The sequence below is a fragment of the Elephas maximus genome, chromosome 3, assembly GCF_024166365.1.
Source record: "Elephas maximus indicus isolate mEleMax1 chromosome 3, mEleMax1 primary haplotype, whole genome shotgun sequence".
In the NCBI taxonomy this organism is placed as follows: Eukaryota; Metazoa; Chordata; class Mammalia; order Proboscidea; family Elephantidae; genus Elephas; species Elephas maximus.
In genome coordinates, this window is record NC_064821.1 from 18,181,923 (window position 1) to 18,201,469 (window position 19,547).

The 19,547-nt window shown below is 43.2% G+C and overlaps 1 protein-coding gene across 1 annotated transcript; it reads left to right on the forward strand.

Moving 5' to 3' along the window:
- Nucleotides 1–1,767: 1,767 nt before the first annotated feature.
- LOC126070964 (serine/threonine-protein kinase MARK2-like) lies at nt 1,768–3,936 on the forward strand. Its single transcript, XM_049875282.1, has one exon. The coding sequence runs from the start codon at nt 1,768–1,770 to the stop codon at nt 3,934–3,936; it is 2,169 nt and encodes a 722-aa protein (XP_049731239.1).
- The last annotated feature ends 15,611 nt before the right edge of the window (nt 3,937–19,547 follow it).

A 19,547-nucleotide genomic window follows, 5' to 3' on the forward strand; every position in this document is an offset into this window, starting at 1 on the left:
CCAGAAACAACAAAGATAGAAAGAATTCCCTGGGAGTTGGCACCCTGAGTTTGGACTTGTAGCCTTGTAGACTGGGAGAGAATAAATTTCTCTTTGTTAAAGCCATCCACTTGTGGTATTGCTGTTATGGCAGCACTAGGTAACTAAGACACTTAGTGAAGTAGAGGGTTAGGGAGAAAGAGGAAGACCTTGACAAGACAGACTGACACAGTGGCTGCAACAGTGGGCTCAAACACAGCAACAATTCTGACGATGGGGCAGAACCAGGAAGTGTTTTCTTGTGTTGTACCTAGGGTCACTATGAGTCAGAATCAACTCGACAGCATCTAATAACAACAACAGCCACTATGCAAGGCAGGAACGCAAGCGGAAATCTATATACAACTGTTCACTGCAGCACTTTTCACAAGAAGCAAAAGATGAACACAGCCAAAATGTCCATCAGCAGGTGAATGGATACACAAACTTTGGTACGTACACACAATGGAGTAGAACTGCTCCACAAGGTTTTCAAGGCTCTGACCATTCAAAAGCGGATCACCGGGCCTGTCTTCTGAGAAGTCTCTGGGTGGGTTTGAACCCCCAAACTAGTAGATGAGCAATTAACTGTTGGTGCAAGCCAGGGACTTCCAATGGAATATTACACACACTCCCAAAAATGAAGTCTTGATGCATACGACAACATGGATGAAGCCTGAAAACACCAAGCTGAGAAAAGTCAGTCAGTCAGAAAAGGAGAGATGCATTCTGATCTCACTTATAGGACATAAGCAAATATACACAAAACAAAGCTTATTAGTGGTTACCAGGGGTGACAGGGAGGGGGAAGGAAGAGTTTTTGATTAGGATCATTGAGTTTATGTGAAAGGTAGTGGAATGATTTGGAACATAAACCGTGAAATGCTTGCACAGCTTGAATATAAGCAATGTAACAAATGCACATGTAGAAATTGTTGAAATGGCGTGTTTTATTATGTATATTTGGAACACAATAAAAAAAATAACATGAAGATCAATAAAAAGGAAAGAAAAGCTCTGTGGAATTCTCGCTCTACACACACACACACACACACACAGACACACATTTTTCTTCTAAAAAAAATGAGTAAAGAATCCCTGAGAGCAAAAAGCACAGTCAATTACCCCCCGTTTTTATTGGTCCATTTCTTGTGGTGACCTCATAAGGAGCCAATTCTTTGGAACTCCAAGCCCCTATATAAGTCCCTGGAAACCTAGGTTTGTGGTCTTTCTGGCTCAGGAAGCTCCTTCAGTGACCTGAGACATCGTGACCAAACTTGGCTTGTTTTCTCTTTAAATTGTGGTTTTTCTATTTCCTCGCCAGCTATTCTTATTTTCTCTTTGTTTTTCCTCATTTGCATTCATTCGTTTTTCCTTTTATTCTTCCTTTACATCCTCAATTTTTCTTTTTTTCTATGTACTTGTTAATTTTTTTATCATCTTACTATTATTGTTTTATTTTGTATTTTTTCTTATGCTCATGTTATTTATTCCTTTTTTGAATCTTTCTCATTGATTTCTTGTTTTGTTTATATATACAATTTATCTTATTTTTATCAGTTTTTAAAATTTTACTTCCTCTTTTCTCATTTTACCTTTTTGATTATATTTTAACTTTTTCTCATTTTTTCCATATTTCATTAAGTTTTTAGTCACCACTTTTTAGGGTTTTGGGTTTTTAAGTTTTTAATCCTACCACCAGGGCACCTCTTATCCCAAAGCCCGCTACGCCTTCGCACCATAGCCAACATGCTGCAGAGCCACTTAGCCTTCTCTGCTGTGGAGGAAACTCATGTGGGACGCTACCACCTCCTCAGAACCATCGGCAAGGGGGCATCTGCCAAGGTCAAGCTGGCCCAGCACATCATCACCGGCCAAGAGGTAGCCATTAAAATAATTGACAAGATCCAGCACACGTCCTCCGACCTCCACAGACTATACAGAGAGATAGAAATTATGAAGGATCTCCATCATCCAAATATTGTAAAGCTGTTTGAAGTCATAGAGAATGAGCACGCCCTCTATATAGTGATGGAGTATGCAAGTGGAAGGGACCTCTTTTACCACCTAGTGAATCATGGCTTCATGAGCGAAAAAGAGGCCCAAACGAAATTCCAACAAATAGTGTCAGCGGTGAAGTACTGCCACGACAAGAGTATTGTTCATAGGGATCTGAAAACAGAAAACCTACTATTGGACAAGCGAATGAACATCAAACTTGCAGACTTTGGTTTAGGAACTGAATTCACCCCAGGGAGCAAGCTGGATACCTTCTGTGGCACTCCCCCTTATTCTGCCCCAGAACTCCTTCAGGGAGAAAAGTATGACGGACCCCCAGTGGATGTGTGGAGCCTGGGAGTCATCCTATACTTCATGGTAACTGGATCTCTGCCTTTTCGTGGGAAGACCTTGACGAAGCTGCGAGAGCAGGTGCTGCAGGGACAATATCACGTTCCCTTCCACATGTCTAGCCAGTGTCAACACCTGCTCAGTAAAATTTTCATTCGTGACCCAAGAAAGAGAGCCACGTTAGAGGACATCCTAGCACATCCATGGATGAAGGTGAGCCACGAAGAAAAACAAAAGCTCTATGTGCAGCCACTCCCAGACTACGATAACCACTGGCACACTGAGGTGACGGTGAACACAGGTTACGTGCAGGAAGACATTCATGACTCACTGTTGAACCACAATTACAATGATGCGAACGCCACCTATCTGATCCTGCGTCACGACACATATGAGATTGACAGCCACACCAGCACCCTGGAACCCCAGGCTGAAGCCCATTGCACCGATAGCCACACTCCTTCCTCATCCCATGAAGTGCCTCCTACCGTCTGTCCTAAACCCAAACAGCGTAGTTACACCGAGCCCACCATTCCCACCTTTGGTTACTACATCCGCGATGCTTTGAACACTCTCTCTGAGGGAGGGATGGGGACCTCCATGGTGTCTACTTCTCCATCATTCTCCCTGGCCCTGGCCCACCTGCGGCAGCAATCTACCACAGCCTGGGCACAGCCCAACCAGGACTCTGACCTGTATGCCAAGGGGAGAAACAGTGAGGTGCCACAGCCCATCACACCACCCCAGTGTGTTTCTGTGCCTTCCTCCTCAGCCTACACCATCAACGAGAGTGCCGGGGCCCCGGAGAAAACCAGTTTTACCCAGGGAATGTCAAATCTAAGCTCCGCAAATGAGGAGCAGGTGCATGAGTTACCTGACCAGCCGAGTTTGCCCCAGACTGTGAGTCTAGCCTCTTCCTCTGAGGAGCAAGTGCATGAGTTACCTGACCAGCCGAGTTTGCCCCAGACTGTGAGTCTAGCCTCTTCCTCTGAGGAGCAAGTGCATGAGTTACCTGACCAGCCGAGTTTGCCCCAGACTGTGAGTCTAGCCTCTTCCTCTGAGGAGCAAGTGCATGAGTTACCTGACCAGCCGAGTTTGCCCCAGACTGTGAGTCCAGCCTCTTCCTCTGTCAGCAGCCAGGGCTGGAAGCGGGCCACTGGGAGGTTCTTTAAGCTCATGAGAAGATGCCTTTGTTTTACATATGACAAAAAGGACCACAAAGCATCGGACAGCAAAGCTGCACAAATGATCAAACCTCAACAGGCCAAACCACGCTCTCTCAAATTTACCTGGAGGATGAAGATCACCAGTTCCTTGGAGCCCGACGAGATGCTGCAGGAGATCTGTCAAGTGTTGGATGCCAATGGCTGTGACTGGGATCTCACACACAAATACACACTGCTGTGTATGAATGGCACACCAGGACAACAGGACTTCACTCAGTGGAGGATGGAGGTGTGCACCCTGCCTCGGAGGACTCTCAATGGGGTAAAAGTGAAGAGAATTTCAGGGACCTCTGAGGCCTTCAATAACATTGTCTCAAAAATCACCAGTGACCTTGCACTTTAAAATGGGGGCAGCAGCTGCCTGAGAGAAAACAGGAGTTCCAAGGTTTAAGCTCCTCTGTAATTTTGAAGGCAATGTTCGGAAAACCCACCTAAAAAAGGTGCCCGAAATTCACTTCACTTGAACCCTGTTGAGCAATCATCAAGGCAGTGTGCATACCTTCATCCTCCACTGCACAAAGTCCTCTTGGCCTGCACGTCACGTGTGCACAGCAACACATATGCCCGGGAGACATCCCACTCGCAGCTGTTGGCATCGCACACTTGGCAGATCTTCCACATCATCTCGTTGGGCTCCATGGAGCTGGTTCCTCCACGTAAACTTCAGCGACAACAGCTTGGCCTCTCCAGGTATAAGCACTTCCACCTTGTCTTTGCTCTCAGATTCCTACAGATCCGCTGCAGCAAACATGAAGCAAAGAATTCATGAAAACAAAACAAACACTCCCAAATTCATCCGTTCAGACAGACAAAGGAAAGCTTGTAATAGGGAAAGCCACTTGATTCACTAACACGGCCATCGAGATCTCTCTGGAGTCCCTTGGGATGCACTGAACAGCAAACCAGAAAGTTGTCGGTTTAACTCCACACAGAGATGACTTGAAAGAAAGGCCTCCACTCTATTTCTGAAACATCTTGAAGCTGAAGAAAATCAGACCAAGTCCACAAGAGCCAAAGTATGACCTTGAGCTTGTCCCACCTGAATTTAGAGACCATCTCAAGAATACATTCACTGACTGAACACTAATGACCGAAGACCAGGCGAGTTGTGGAATGACATCATATGTTCTTCCTTGTGAAAAAATCTGGAGTTTAGCCATCAAATTAGATCCTGGGCCATGCGAAACTCAACATGGAAGACTTTCAAGTGGGCCTAAGTATTTCAAGAATAGGCATCAATTCTATTATACATTGGATCCTTTTCTGAACCTGTTTATTGTTTTCAGAGGGAGACCACCTGCCCTATCGTCTCCACCCTAGGAGAAATTTTTCTAGCACACCCATTTATAGAACTTTAGTAGCCTTGGAGGTGGCATGCCAATAAATTTTGCCCAAATTGACCTTGCTTCTCAGCTTTTCATGGTTGGCTCTGTCTCCTGTACAGTGACATGTCTATATTTTTTAACACTGGGTATCAGTTTCCAACAAATATTTCCGTATTAATGGTTTTGGTAGGCCTAGCACACACTGGAAGCAGGTAGTTGTCAATTTGGTTAGACTCTCCCACGTGAAGAGTGCTTAGATAGCTCCATGGGATTAAATCCATTTTCCATAAGAAATTGCTTTGCTATAACCCCCCAGCAGCCATGCCTGATTACTGGGGGCACAGCCACAACTACAATTCCTATAGGACATACAAAATACTGAGTGTTATTTAAAAAAAAAAAAAAGAAACTTGTGTTTTGACAGTGTGAGAAGGTTACATTAGGGAAGAACTTCCAAGCTAGTTGTAGTTCCTGATTTTTTGAGACATGCTTTGGTCCACCTAATTTATACCATATACTTTACCTTCCTTGCATGTACTGATGAGTGACCACTGCCCTTGATCACTTAGTGGGATTCATTTCTGCCTCAGGAAAAGGGCTTGTACTGGTGGGGGAGAGAGAGCATTATAATTAGTAGGAAAATAGGTCAATACTTCTCAGGGCCTATGGTTGACAGGATTTACATCGTGAAAAATATGTAGTGCAGCTTAAGAAAGAGCAAGAGCTTGCCAAAGTGATGCGGGGGCGCTCCAAATACTGAGTTCCAATCACTTAAGCCTGTCCAGAGTCATTTCTCAATTTATTGTCCTGCTAAATGGATGGACCCCCATTACCAAATTCTACATCATTCCCAATATCTCCTCCTTTTCCTTCTTACTATTTGTACTGAGTTAGAAATATGTGGCGCTGAGCTGGCAAACCAAGACATGTAATCCTGCAAATAACACTGAACAAATCTCAGTGGCCCCCTGCCATCCCTCGCTGCTGACAGAGGGAGAGGCTGGGCTCACAATCTGAGGCAAACTTGGCTGGTCAGGAATCTCTTGCAGCTTCTCAGCATGCAAAGAGCTTAGTTTTCACACGCCCTGGAGGAAACCAGTTCCTTCTGAGCTCCACCACTGCTGCTCATGGTGTGGGATGAGGAGGAAGCCTCACAGACACACTGGGAAGATGTTCTAAACTGCAGCACGTCACTGTTGCTCACCCTGGAGCACACTCCAGAGTCCTGGTTGGGCTGCACCGAGTCTGTTCTGGATTCGTGGTATATGTAGGACTGGGGTGGAGAGACTGAGGTACAGGTAGATGCCATGGAGGCCCCTGATCCTGAATCAGATAGACTATCCAAAGCATTGTGGATGTTGCCCTGGCCAAGGTGGTCTTCACTTAATTTGTGGAATGGTCAATTCCGTGTTTGTTTGTGAAAACGTTGCTGTTCACAGAGGGCACAGGACTGGCCTTCTTTCTCTCCAGGGTGGGTTGTTCTTATGCTTCTGCTCTTCTGCCCTGACCCCTGGTCCTCCTCAGGCCGCATATTTTTTGGCATAATTGCAAGAGGAATTTTAGGTACGCCTCATGGACTAAATTATGTCCTCCCCAAAAAGTGTGCATCACTTTAGCTGGGTTATGATTCCCTGTATCTTGTGACTGTCCTCCATTCTGAGATTGTAATTTTATGTTAAAGAGGATTAGGATAGGATGGTAACGCTATCCTTACCCAGGTCACACCCCTCATCCAATGTAAAAGCAGTTACCCTGGGGTGTGGTCTGTACCACCCCTTATGTCTCAAGAGATGAAAAGGAAAGGGAAGCAAGCAGAGAGTTGGGGACCTCATACCCCTAATAAAGCAGCAACAGGAGCGAAGCTCATGCTTTGGACCTGGTGTCCCTGCACCTGAGATGCTCCTCTATCAGGGGAAAATTGATGAGAAGACCGACAGAGAAAGAAAGCCTTCCCCTGGAGCTGACACCCTGAATTTGGACTTTCAGCCTACTATATTGTGAAGAAATTAATTTCTCTTTGTTAAAGCCATCCACTTGTGGTATTTCTATTACAGCAGCGCTAGAAGACTAAGAGAGCTAGAATGGCAGCCTCGCTCTACCTCCTCTGCTTGGGTTAGCACAAGAGGGTACACTGTACACCATGGGATGAAGATCCACTGCAGGCTGCTATGGCCCTCTGTCTCAGGTGTTTTACGACCAGGAGCAAATAGATGACTATCACAACACTGTACTTTGGCATCATCAATAAGCACTGAATCTCTCACCATGTGTAACACATCACCTCAATCCACTGACGGTCACTGTAATCTGGGTGTGGCTCCACATACAGCTTTTGTTCTTCATGACCCACCATCATTCACGGATGTGTCAGAATTGCCTCTGAAATACCTCTCTCACTAGGGTCATGAATGAAAATTTTGCTCAGCAGGTATTCATACTGCATAGTCATATGGAAGGGAAAGTCCCTTCACTACCTCCTGCCATAGTATCATGAAGGTATTTCCAACAAAAGGCAGGGATCCACCTACCAACAAATACAAAATGACTCCCAGGCTCAACACATCCACTAGGGGGGGTCTGTCATACTTTTCTCCCTGAAGAGTTCTATGGCAGAATAAAGGAAGGGAAACAGCCACAGGAGGTATACAGCTTGTTGCCCAGGCTGAATTCATTTCCAAGGTCAAGACCTGAAAGTTTGCTGCTCATTTTCTTATCTAATAGTAGGTTTTCTCTTTTCAGGCCCCTCTGAACCATACACTTGTTATGACAATCCTGCACCGCAGACACTATCTGGCAGAATTTGGTGGCTTGAGCCCCTTTGTCCCTCATCCTGCCATGAGCCCTTGCATGATGAAACACCTCCCCTCCACTTACTTATTCCATCACTATGTGGAGTGTGTTCTCATTCTTGATGACTTCAAACAATTTCACAGTAAACACTCCCACAGCTCCATGAAGGCATTTCCACCAAAAGGCAGGGATTCACTCACCAACAAATACAAGATGACTCCCAGGCTCGACACATCCACTGGGAAGTCCGTCGTACTCTTCTCCCTGGAAGACTTCTAGGGCAGAATAAAGAAAAGGTATGATTGAAAGCCTTCATAATTTTAACCTCTCAGGATAGTCTGTGGATGCTGCAGGAGGTTGCGGGGGCTCCCTAATGATCTTACCTTATTCCCAGTGAGAAGAGCTTTAGCCAACTGCACCTTGGTGAAGGTACCTTTGCAGAGGTTTTCGAGCCTTTGGTAGTCTTACACATGGGTCTCCTCCTCAGAAGAAATGGCCGAGAGGCCTCTGCATCATCTCGGACTTGGGTCATGTCTTACTTAGCTTAGGGCCAATGGGTCCCAACACAGGCTTCAAAGTGGTAAAAACTGATGACTAAATAAAAACTAGGCCCCTGGGTGGCACAAATTGTTAAGCCCTGGATGACAAGCCAAAAGGTTAGTAGTTCAAACCCACCCAGTGGCATCTCCAAAGTAAGGCCTCGTAACTGACTCTGAAAGGTCACAACCTTCAAAACCCTGTGAAACAGTTCTACTTTGCACGTTTGGTGTTGCTGCGAACTGTTATCTACTCAACAGCAACTAGTAACATGCAAATAAAAACTTAATTAAAGGAGAAAAAGATGAGAAAAAGCATATAAAAACTAGAAAAAAATACAAAATAAGAAAATGAAAAAGTGACAAAAATCAGTTTTATTTTGGGGGTTAGTCTGTGGAGGTTGGAAGAGCTCTGCTGGATCTTGTCAGTGATCCTGGTTCTGAAAGTGGCCACGTTTGGATTCTGGCCTACTGAGTTCCAGTCTCTCATTCAGAGCCCTACCAAAGGGCAATGTTAAAATGAATCAAGTGGGTAAGTTCAGCAAGACGCTGAGATAGGTTATATGAAGCTCTCACCCCACCAAAGGGGGAAAAGAAACCTAGAAGGTGTTGCTACCCTGTGAGTATCCTGAAAAGAGTCAACAGTTGACAAAAACACAGCAAATGCTGAATCAAGGAAAAGATGGCTTTAAAAAGGTAAGGCAACTTTGTGGTCTCTTTTCTTGCCCTTGCCCCATCTCTTCCCCAACTCAGTGGTCATCTTATAGTAGCAGCACTTGCTTCTGATCCCAGGGTGGGACCCTGTTCCTGGCTCCAGTTAGAGTACAGAAAATCATTGTGTGTGTCTCTTCTAATCTTTCTGGGGGATGCCTGAAGGACTAATGCAAGGACCTTGTCTCTTTGACCTAACTTACGACCCAGGCTGCTAAGGTGGCAGGCATTTATAAGGAAAGATTGCAAGAGGAACTAACAGCCCATAGAGGGCTCAGGTTAAACAGTATGCTCAAAACATACGATAGATAGCCTAAGGCCTAAAAGCCAAAACTGGGAAGTACTTCTTTGGAAAATCAGGATATTCAAAAGCAACTGTGTGTTTGGGGAAATTTAGCAGGCTACAAATACCTAGAGCAAAATTTCTGTTCAGAAACTACCTGAGAAAGACCTATACTTTTTCTCACTCTATAAGTGTTTCAGGAGCGCCCCAGCACACAGCCAATCTGCACAGACTGGGAGAAGTATTTGTGGGTTTTGTTTTGATTTTTTGTTTCTTTCTTTTTTCTATGTATTTTTAGCTCCTCTCATTTCAAAATCACTCTAAAAACACTAGATGGGAATTTCCATTTTCCATTCCACTATAAAAGGAACTTGGATGTCCCTTGCATGCTCACAATAAGAAAAACCTGAAAAGAAACAACTCTTCTTAGCTCTGTCACAGATCTGAACTCACAGAGCAATCTGCTATCCCAGAAGCTGGAGATACACATGCACTACTACAAAGAATCCCTGCTTACTGGGAACAGAGAATGCCACCACCGTTACTTCCACCTCCTGACCTAGAATCATATGTTATTAGGTGCCGATGAGTTGATTCCAACTCATAGCAGTGCAATGTGACAGAGTAGAACACCCCCATAGGATTCTCTAGGCTGGAAACGTTATGGAAGCAAACAGCCAAGTATTTTCTTCTATGGAGTTGCTGGCTGGTTTTAATCAACACCCTGTTGGTTAGCAGCCATGTGCTTAACTATTATGCCACTAGGGCTCCTTACTTCATTGCTAACTGACTAATTCCTGGAAACTGAGAGATAGAAATTTCACAGGGCCTAGCCTTATAGTACCTTCACACTTCGGGGAATTTCTCATAAAGGAGACTCACTAGGTTTTCACTGTCAAACTGTAAGAAAAAGTCTCTCATAATTCCAGTTGGAAAAAAAAAAGTAACCAACTGCAAACACTACTTTGTTCTTGACAACCGTCTACCCTTAAAGGAAATGGTTCTACCACCCTTTCAACCAACCTAACCAACTTCCAATTTTTAGAGCCTAATAGACTTGAGGAAGGGGAAATACCAAACACCATCTAACATGCCACATAGGGGGAAAACTGCCTACCTTCAGTCCTCATCGAACATACACAAAAAAAAAAAAAAAAAGAAAACCCAGTGCCGTCGAGTTGATTCCGACACATAGTACCCTATAGGACAGAGCAGAACTGCCCAATAGAGATTTCAAGGAGAGCTTGGCGGATTCGAATAGCCAACCCATTAGTTAGCACCCGTAGCACTTAACCACTATGCCACCAGGAAGTCCTCATCAAGCATAGGCTTGACAAAAACGTGGAAACACACACAGACTGAAGAGACTGGGTAAACAACAGGACAAGGCTCAGATATGGCACCTTTGTTAGAAATATTAGACCAGGAAATTAAAATAGCTATGATAATATGATAAGGGCTCTGGGTAAAAAGTGGACAACATGCAACAATAAAAGGGTAATGAAAATGAACAGACTGAAACTCAAAGAAATACTCAAAAAAAATCAGAAATGAAAAACACAGTAACACAAATGAAAAACGGCACTGGTTGGCTTATCAGTAGGTTGCACATGTTTAAGCAAAGAAGCAGTAAGGTTGAACATTTGTCAGTGGAAACTTGTCAAATTGAAAAGAAAAAAGAGTGAAAGAGAATAAGAAATGGGGGACAATCCCAAAAAGTCTAACAGATGCATAGAGGGAATACCAGAAGCAGAAGAGAAAAAGGAACACAGGAAATATTTAAAGTTTTAATGGCACAGTATTATCTAAAACTGTTGCCAGACACCAAATCACAGATCGAGGAGCCCATAGAACACTAAGCAGGATAAATACCAAAACATCTAAATCTGGGAATAGGATATTGAAAGTGCAGATAATTACACAAAGAGGAAAAACTTACATAAACAAGAGGAAACAAAAACACTATAGCTATAAAGGAACGAGGATTAGAATTCACCAGACCTCCCCAGAAACCACGCAAGCAAGAAGAGTGTGCAGTGATAAACGTAAAGTGTGAAAAGAAAACTCTAGCTGAACACAAGCTAAACAACAGATGTTTCAGTGACCACCTATAAACAGGAATACATTCATTCCAAAAAGTCACTAAACAAATACAGTAAAATAACCTTCAAGAATTTAATTTAAAAACATTAAAAGGGAAAGGTGCATAATCTGATTTCCAGGTTACCACTTTATAATATTAAAATGTCCACTTAAAAAAAAAATATTACAACGCATACAAGAAAAAGAAAATTTGTTCCATTGAAAGGAACAAAATAAACTGACAGAAAACGTTCCAGTCCACACATCAGACTTACTAGACAAAGACTTCAAAACGACTGTCTTAAATATGCCTAAAGAGCCAAAACCAAACATGGAGAAATATCTAAAGGAAATCAGGAAAACTATGAAAGAAAATGAGGCTATTAATAAAGAAAGAAAGCCATTAATAAAGAGATAATATAAAAAGAAACCAACAAAAATTCAGCAGCTCAATAGTGCAACCACTGAAATAAAAATTTACTAGAGAATGCAAACATTTCAGAAAGAAGAAACTATCAATAAATTTGAAAAAAGGGATATTGAAATTACTGAGTCTCAAGAGCAAAAAAAAAAAATAAAAACAAGTAAACAAAGCCTATGAGATCTGCTAGACACAATCCACACAACCAGCATTGCTACCCCCAAAGGAGAAGAGGGGGAGAAAGTGACAAAAATCATACCTGAAGAAATGATAACTGAAAAGTTTCAAAACTTCATGAGAGATGTGTATCTACAAAACTAAGAAACAAATTTCAAGGGAAATACACTCAAAAAAACAAAACAATCGTATTAAAACGGAAATCTAGAACATCACTCTTTTTCCAATAGCATCTAAAAAAGAAAATACTGACGAATAAATTGAACTTAGCAGTCAAAAGCTTATACACTGAAAACTACAAAATACTGCTGAAAGAAATTCAAGAAGACCTAAATAAACGGAAAGGAATACCGGTTTCATGCAATGGAGGACTTAATATTGTCAAAACGGCAATTCTACCAAATCTATCTGCAGAGTCCGTGTAATCCCGATGAAAATTCTAAAACCCATTTTTACACCAATGGAAAAGCCAAACCTCAAGTTCACCTTGATTTGCTAGAGGCCCTGAATCCAAAATAATCTTCAAACACACGGATCAAAGTCACATGACTCACACTTCTCAACTTCGAAACAATTGCAAAGCTGCAGTAATCCAAACTGTGTGCTATCGGCATGTGAATAGACATACAGACCAACAGAATGGAATTCAAACTCTACGAATAAACCCAAGCATATCTGGTCAATTCATTTTCAACAAGGACGCCAAATCCATTCAATGAGAAAAGAGTCTCTTCAACAAATGGCACAAAGAAAACTGGATTTCCACATGCAAGAAAAGGAAGCTCAACTTCTACCTCACATCATACAAATAACTCAAAATGATCAGTCAACTAACTAAAGATAACAACTAAAGTCATAAGATTCTTAAATAGAAGAAATTAGAGGGATTTGGCAATGGGTATTTACATATGACAGAAAAAGCATAAACAACAAGATAAAAATTGGATTACGTGCAAGTTACAAATTTTGTCCATCACTGTTTAGGAAGCATTGAGTTTGTGTTTATAGGATAGAAAATTTGGCAAGGGATATTAGTGACAGTTGCACAACATGATTGATATAACTGGTGTTACTGAACTGTGTACGTGAAGATGCTGAATTGCAAATGGTTTGTATAATTTCACAACAATAAAAAAGGTAAAAATAATCTTTAAGAAGTAAACACGTTCTAAGGCAAAAACAGACATTATCAAGAAATTAAAAAGAAACCTTAGGGGGTGGAGCTAAGAGGGCAGACTAGGAAGATGCTTCTATCCAGCCCTCTTTACAACAAAGACCTGAAAAACAAGTGAAACCAGTATATTTGCCACAAGCTCCGAGCCCTGAGCATAAAAGGCAACCTTAGACAGGAACTGAGGGGCAGGGGAAGGAAGAGACCGTTCAGAAGCAGACAGGAGTTACAGGACCTGAATCGCAGGGAGCCCTCAGGCACCATTCCTGGAGCAGAGCGGCTAGGCAGTGGCAGCTCCGCTTCCAGAGCAAGTCCTGGGGCACACTCACCTCCTCCTGAGAAGCTGCCTAAGTGTGTCCCGGGGGGAGGGGCCACGGAGGCCGAAGGGGATGGGGTGGGGTGGGGCACAGTGGGCGGGGCCGAAGGGTGGGCAAGGAGAAGAGCAGTGACTCCTGGGGCCAGGGTCACAGCACTTTAGGTGCCTCTGGGAGGAGGCAAGGGAATTGAAATGGGAGGATCTGGGAACAAGAGCTCTCTGCCCATTTTTAAATTGGGTTGTTTGTCCTTTTTGTTGGAGACTGTCATGAGCTGTATAGATATTATACGTATTTTGGATATTGTACCCTTATTTCCCAGATAGTTTCCAAAATTTTCTTCTATTCTGTAGGTTTTCACGTTCTTGATCATGCTCTTTGATGCACAAACGGTTTTCATTTTGTTGAATTCCAACTGACCTCTATTTTCTTTTGTTGCTCACATTTTGGTGTCATATCTAAGAATCTCCCTAAGAATCAGCCATTGAAAACCCTCCGGAACACAGTTGTACTCTGACACACTTAGGGTTGCCATGGTCTGAATACCCTGGATGGCAACTGGTTTTTCTCTAGGCTCTTTCTAGTGCCTGTGTTTTCTATCTCCCTCTACAGGTGACTTTCTGTAGCTTACCAAAATTCCAGGTGGTCTTAGCAAAAAAAAAAAAAAAGAAAATTTTTTTTTTTTTTTTGTAGGAGCACATTAATCTTATAGCCAAAAAAAGCTGGGAATTCTCTGCCGTGTTTTCAGTACCTGGGTCAACAGATAGGTCATGGGTTCACCCCATCATTGTGCACATATTAATGTGAGACTAGCCTCTGGATATTGCTAATAGATGTCAGTGGTTAAGGAACTAGGGTCACATGTGTGGTTTCAGGAAAAGGTCAGCCAGGAGAGGGCAGTTATGGACTCTGTACTAAAATTAGGTTAGCACAGCAAGCTAAACAGAGTTAGACTGATCATCTTGTGCAGTGCTCTGGCTAACGTCATAGGCAAATTTGGGCTGATTTAAAAAAAATATATATATATATATTCTTCCTTGTGAAAAAATCTGTAGTTTAGCCATCAAATTAGATCCTGGACCATGTGAAACTCAACACGGAATACTTTCAAGCGGGCCTAAGTATTTCAAGAATAGGCATCAATTCTATTATACATTGGATCCTTTTCTGTACCTGTTTAATGTTTTCAGTGGGAGACCACCTGCCCTATCGTCTCCACCCGAGGAGAAATTTTTCTAGCACACTCATTTATATAACTTTAGTAGCCTTGGAGGTAGCATGCCAATAAATTTTGCCCAAGTTGACTCTGCTTCTCAGATTTTCATGGTTGACTCTGTCTCCTGTACGTTGGGATATCTATATTTTTTTAAGAATTCCCCAGGAGAGTAACATCCGGCATCAATTTCCAACAAATATTTCTGTATTAATGGATTTTGTAGGCTTAGCACACACTGGATGCAGGCAGTTGTCAATTTGGTTACAATCTCGCATATGAAGAGTGCTTAGATAGCTCCATGGGATTAAATCCATTTTCCATATGAAATTTCTTTGCTATAACCCCCCAGCAGCCATGACTGACTACTGTGGGCATGGCCAGATTTACAATTGCTATACAACATACAAATATTGACTATTATCAAAAATAAAAAAAACCTTGTGTTTTGACAGTATGAGAAGATTAGATTAGGGAAGAACTTCAAAGCTAGTTGCAGTTCCTGATTTTCTCAGACATGCTTTGGGCCACCTAATTTATACCATGTACATTGTCTTCCTTGCATACACTGATTAGTGAACACTGCCCTTGATCACTTAGTGGGATTCATTTTTGCCTCAGTAAAAGGGTTTGTACTGGTGGGGGAGAGAGAGCATTATAATTAGTAGGAAAATAGGCCAATACTTCTAAGGGCAGACATTGCTGACAGGATTTATATTGTGAAAAATATATAGTGCAGCTTAAGAAAGAGCAAGAGCTTGCCAAAGTGATGCGGGGGCGTTTCATATATTGAGTTCCAATCACTTAAGGCTGTCCAAAGTCATTTTCCCAATTTATTCTCCAGCTGAATCAATGGACCCCCATTATCAATTTCTACATCATTCCCAATACTTCTTCCTTTTCCTTCTAGCCACTTACAGTGAGTTAGAAAATGTGAGGCTGAGCTGGCAAAACAAGACATGTATTTCTGCAAATAAAACTGAATAAATCTCAGTGGAACCCTGCCATCCCTGGCTGCTGACACAGGGAGAGGCTGGGCTCACAATCTGAGGCAAACTCGGCTGGTCAACAATCTCTTGCAGCTTGTCCACATGCAAGGAGCTTAGTTTTGACACTCCCTGGAGGAAACCGGTTCCCTCTGGGCTCCACCGCTGCTGCTGATGGTGTGGGATGAAGAGGAAGCCTCACAGACACACTGGGAAGATGTTCTAAACTGTACCACGTCACTGTTGCTCACCCTGGAGCACACTCCAGAGTCCTGGTTGGGCTGCACCGAGTCTGTCCTGGATTCGTGTTGCAGGTAGGACTGGGCTAGGGAGACTGAGGTACAAGCAGATGCCATGGAGGCCCCTGAAACTGAGTCAGATAGACTATCCAAAGCATTGTGGATGTTGCCCTGCCCAAGGCTGGTCTTCACTAAAGGTGTCGAATTCCCACTTTCCTGTTTGTTGGTGGAGACGTTGCTGTCCACACAGGGCACAGGACTGGCCTTCTTTCTCTCCAGGATGGGTAGAGAGCTGACAGGTGTGTTGTTGTGCTACTCCTCTTCTGCCCTGACTCCTGGTCCTCCTCAGGCCACTTATTTTTTGGCATAATTGCAGGAGGAATCTTAGGTAGGCCTCATGGAATAAATTATATCCTCCCCGCAAAATGTGTGTATCGCATTAGCTGGGTCATGATTCCCCGTATCCTGTGCTCCTCCTCTATTCTGGGATTGTAATTTTATGTTAAACAAGATTAGGATAGGATGGTAACGCCACCCTTACCCAGGTCACGTCCCAGATCCAATGTAAAAGAAGTTACCCTGGGGTGTGGTCTGTACCACCTCTTATGTCTCAAGAGATAAAAAGGAAAGGGAAGCAAGCAGAGATTTGGGGACCTCACGCCACCAATAAAGCAGCAACAGGAGCGAAGCGCATCCTTTGGACCCAGTGTCCCTGCACCTGAGATGCTCCTCTATCAGGGGAAAATTGATGAGATGACTGACAGAGAAAGAAAGCCTTCTCCTGGAGCTGACACCCTGAATTTGGACTTTTAGTCTACTATACCATGAAAAAAAAAATTTCTCTTTGTTAAAGCCATCCACTTCTGGAAATTATAGCAGCACTAGATGTGTCGGAATGGTAGGCTCGCTGTACCTCCTCTGCTTGGGTTAACACAAGAGGGTACACTGTACACCATGGGATGAAGATCCACTGCAGGCTGCTATGGCCCTCTGTCTCAGGTGTCTTATGACCCAGGAGCAGATAGGTGACTATCACAACACTGTACTTTGGCAACATCCATAAGCACTGAATCTCTTGCCATGTGTAGCAAATAACCTCAATCCACTGGGCGTCACTGAAATCTGGGAGTGGCTCCACATACAGCTTTTGTTCTTCATGACCCACCATCATCCACGGATGTGTCAGAATTGCCTCTAAAGTACCTCTCTCACTGGGGTCATGAATGAAAATTTTGCTCAGCAGGTGTTCATACTACAGAGATATATGTGGGGGAAAGTCCCTTCACTACATCCTGCCATAGCATCATGAAGGTATTTCCAACAAGAGGCAAAGATCCACCCACCCACAAATACAAGATGACTCCCAGGCTCAACACATCCACTGGGGGGTCTGTCATACTTTTCTCCCTGAAGAGTTCTATGGCAGAATAAAGGAAGGGAGACTGCCAGAGGATGTTTACAGCTTGTTGCCCGGGCTGAATTCATTTCCAAGATCAAGACCTGAAAGTTTGCTGTTCATTTTCTTATCCAATACCAGGTTTCCTGTTTTCAGGTCCCTCTGAACCATACACTTGTTATGACAGTCCTACACCACAGACACTATCTGGCAGAATTTGGTGGCTTGAGCCCCTTTTTCCCTCATCCTGCCATGAGCCCTTGCATGATGAGAAACCTCCCTTCCACTTACTTATTCCATCAGTATATGGAGTGTGTTCTCATTCTTGATGACTTCAAACAATTTCACAGAAAACACTCCCACAGCTCCGTGAAGGTATTTCCAACAAAAGGTAGCGATCCACTCACCAACAAATACAACATGACTCCCAGGCTCCACATATCCACTTGGACGTCCGTCGTACTCTTTTCCCTGGAACAGTTCTAGGGCAGAATAAAGAAAAGGTATCATTGAAAGACTTCATAATTTTTACCTCTCAGGATAGTCTGTGGATGCTGCAGGAGGTTGCGGGGGCTCCCTAATGATCTTACCTTATTCCCAGTGAGGATAGGTTTGGCCAACTTCACCTTGGTGAAGGTACCTTTGCAGAGGTTTTCGAGCATTTGGTAGTCTCACACATGGGCCTCCTCCTCAGAAGAAATGGCCGAGAGGCCTCTGCATCATCTTGGACGTGGGTCATGTCTTACTTAGCTTAGGGCCAATGGGTCCCAACACAGGATTCAAAGTGGTAAAAACTGATGACTAAATAAAAACTAGGCCCCTGGGTGGCACAAATTGTTAAGCCATGAAATACTAGCCAAAAGGTTAGTAGTTCAAACGCACCTAGTGGCATCTCCAAAGTAAGTCCTCGTAACTGCTTCTGAAAGGTCACAACCTTGAAAACCCTGTGAAGCAGTTCTACTTTGCACTTTTGGGGTTGCTGTGAGTTGTTATCTACTCAACGGCAACTAGAAACACGCAAATAAAAACTTAATTAAAGGAGAAAAAGCATATATAAACTAGAAAAAATAAATAGGGAAAAAAGAAAACGATAAAGTAACAAAAATCATTTTTATTTTGGGGGCTACTGTGAGGAGGTTGGATGAGCTCTGCTGGGTCTTCTCAGTGATCCTGGCTGTGAAGATGGGAATGTTTGGATTCTGCTCTGCTGAGTTCCAGTCTCCCATTCAGAGCCGTATCAAAGGGCAAAGTTAAAATGTATCAAGTGGGAAAGTTCACCAAGAGGGTGAGATAGGCTATATGACGCTCTTATCCCACCAAAGGGGGGAAGAAAAACCTAGAAGCTGTTGTTACCCTGTGAATATCTTGAAAACAGTCAGCAGTTGACATCAACACAGCAAATGCTGAATCAGGGAAAAGGTAACTTCACAAAGGTAAGGCAACTTTGTGGTCTCTTTTCTTGCCCTTTGCCCCATCTCCTCCCCAACTCAGTGGTCATCTTACAGCAGCAGCACTCGCTTCTGATCCCAGGGTGGGACCCTGTTCCTGGCTCCAGTTAGAGTACAGAAAATCATTGTGTGTGTCTCTTCTAATCTTTCTGGGGGATGCCTGAAGGACTAATGAAAGGAGATTGTCTCTTTTACCTAACTTATGACCCAGGCTGGTACGGTGGCAGGCATTTGTAAGAAAGATTGCAAGAGGAACTAACAGTCCATAGAGGGCTGAGGCTAAACATTATGCTCAAAACATACAAAAGATTGCCTAAGGGTTGGGAGCCAAAATAGGGAAGTACTTCTTTGGAAAATCAGGACATTCAAAAGCAACTGTGTGTTTGGGGACATTTAGCAAGCTATACATACCTAGAACAAAATTTATGTTCACAAACTACCTGAGAAAGACCTATACTTTTTTCTCACTCGTTCAGTGTTTCAGGAGTGCCCCAGCACACAGCCAATCTGCACAGGCTGGGAGAGGTATCTGTGGGTTTTGCTTTGATTTATGTTGTTTCTTTGTTTTTTCATTAGCTCCTCTCATTTCAAAATCACTGTGAAAACACTAGACGGGAATTTGCATTTTCCATTCCAGTATAGAAGGAAATCGGATGTCCCTTGCACGCTCACAATAAAAAAAAAACCTGAAGAGAAACAACTCTTCTTAGCTCTATCAGAGATCTGAACTCACAGAGCAACGTGCTATCCCAGAAGCTGGAGATACACATGCACTACTACAAAGAATCCCTGCTTACTGGGAACAGAGAATTCCACCACCATTCCTTCCACCTCCTGACCTAGAATCATATGTTATTAGGTG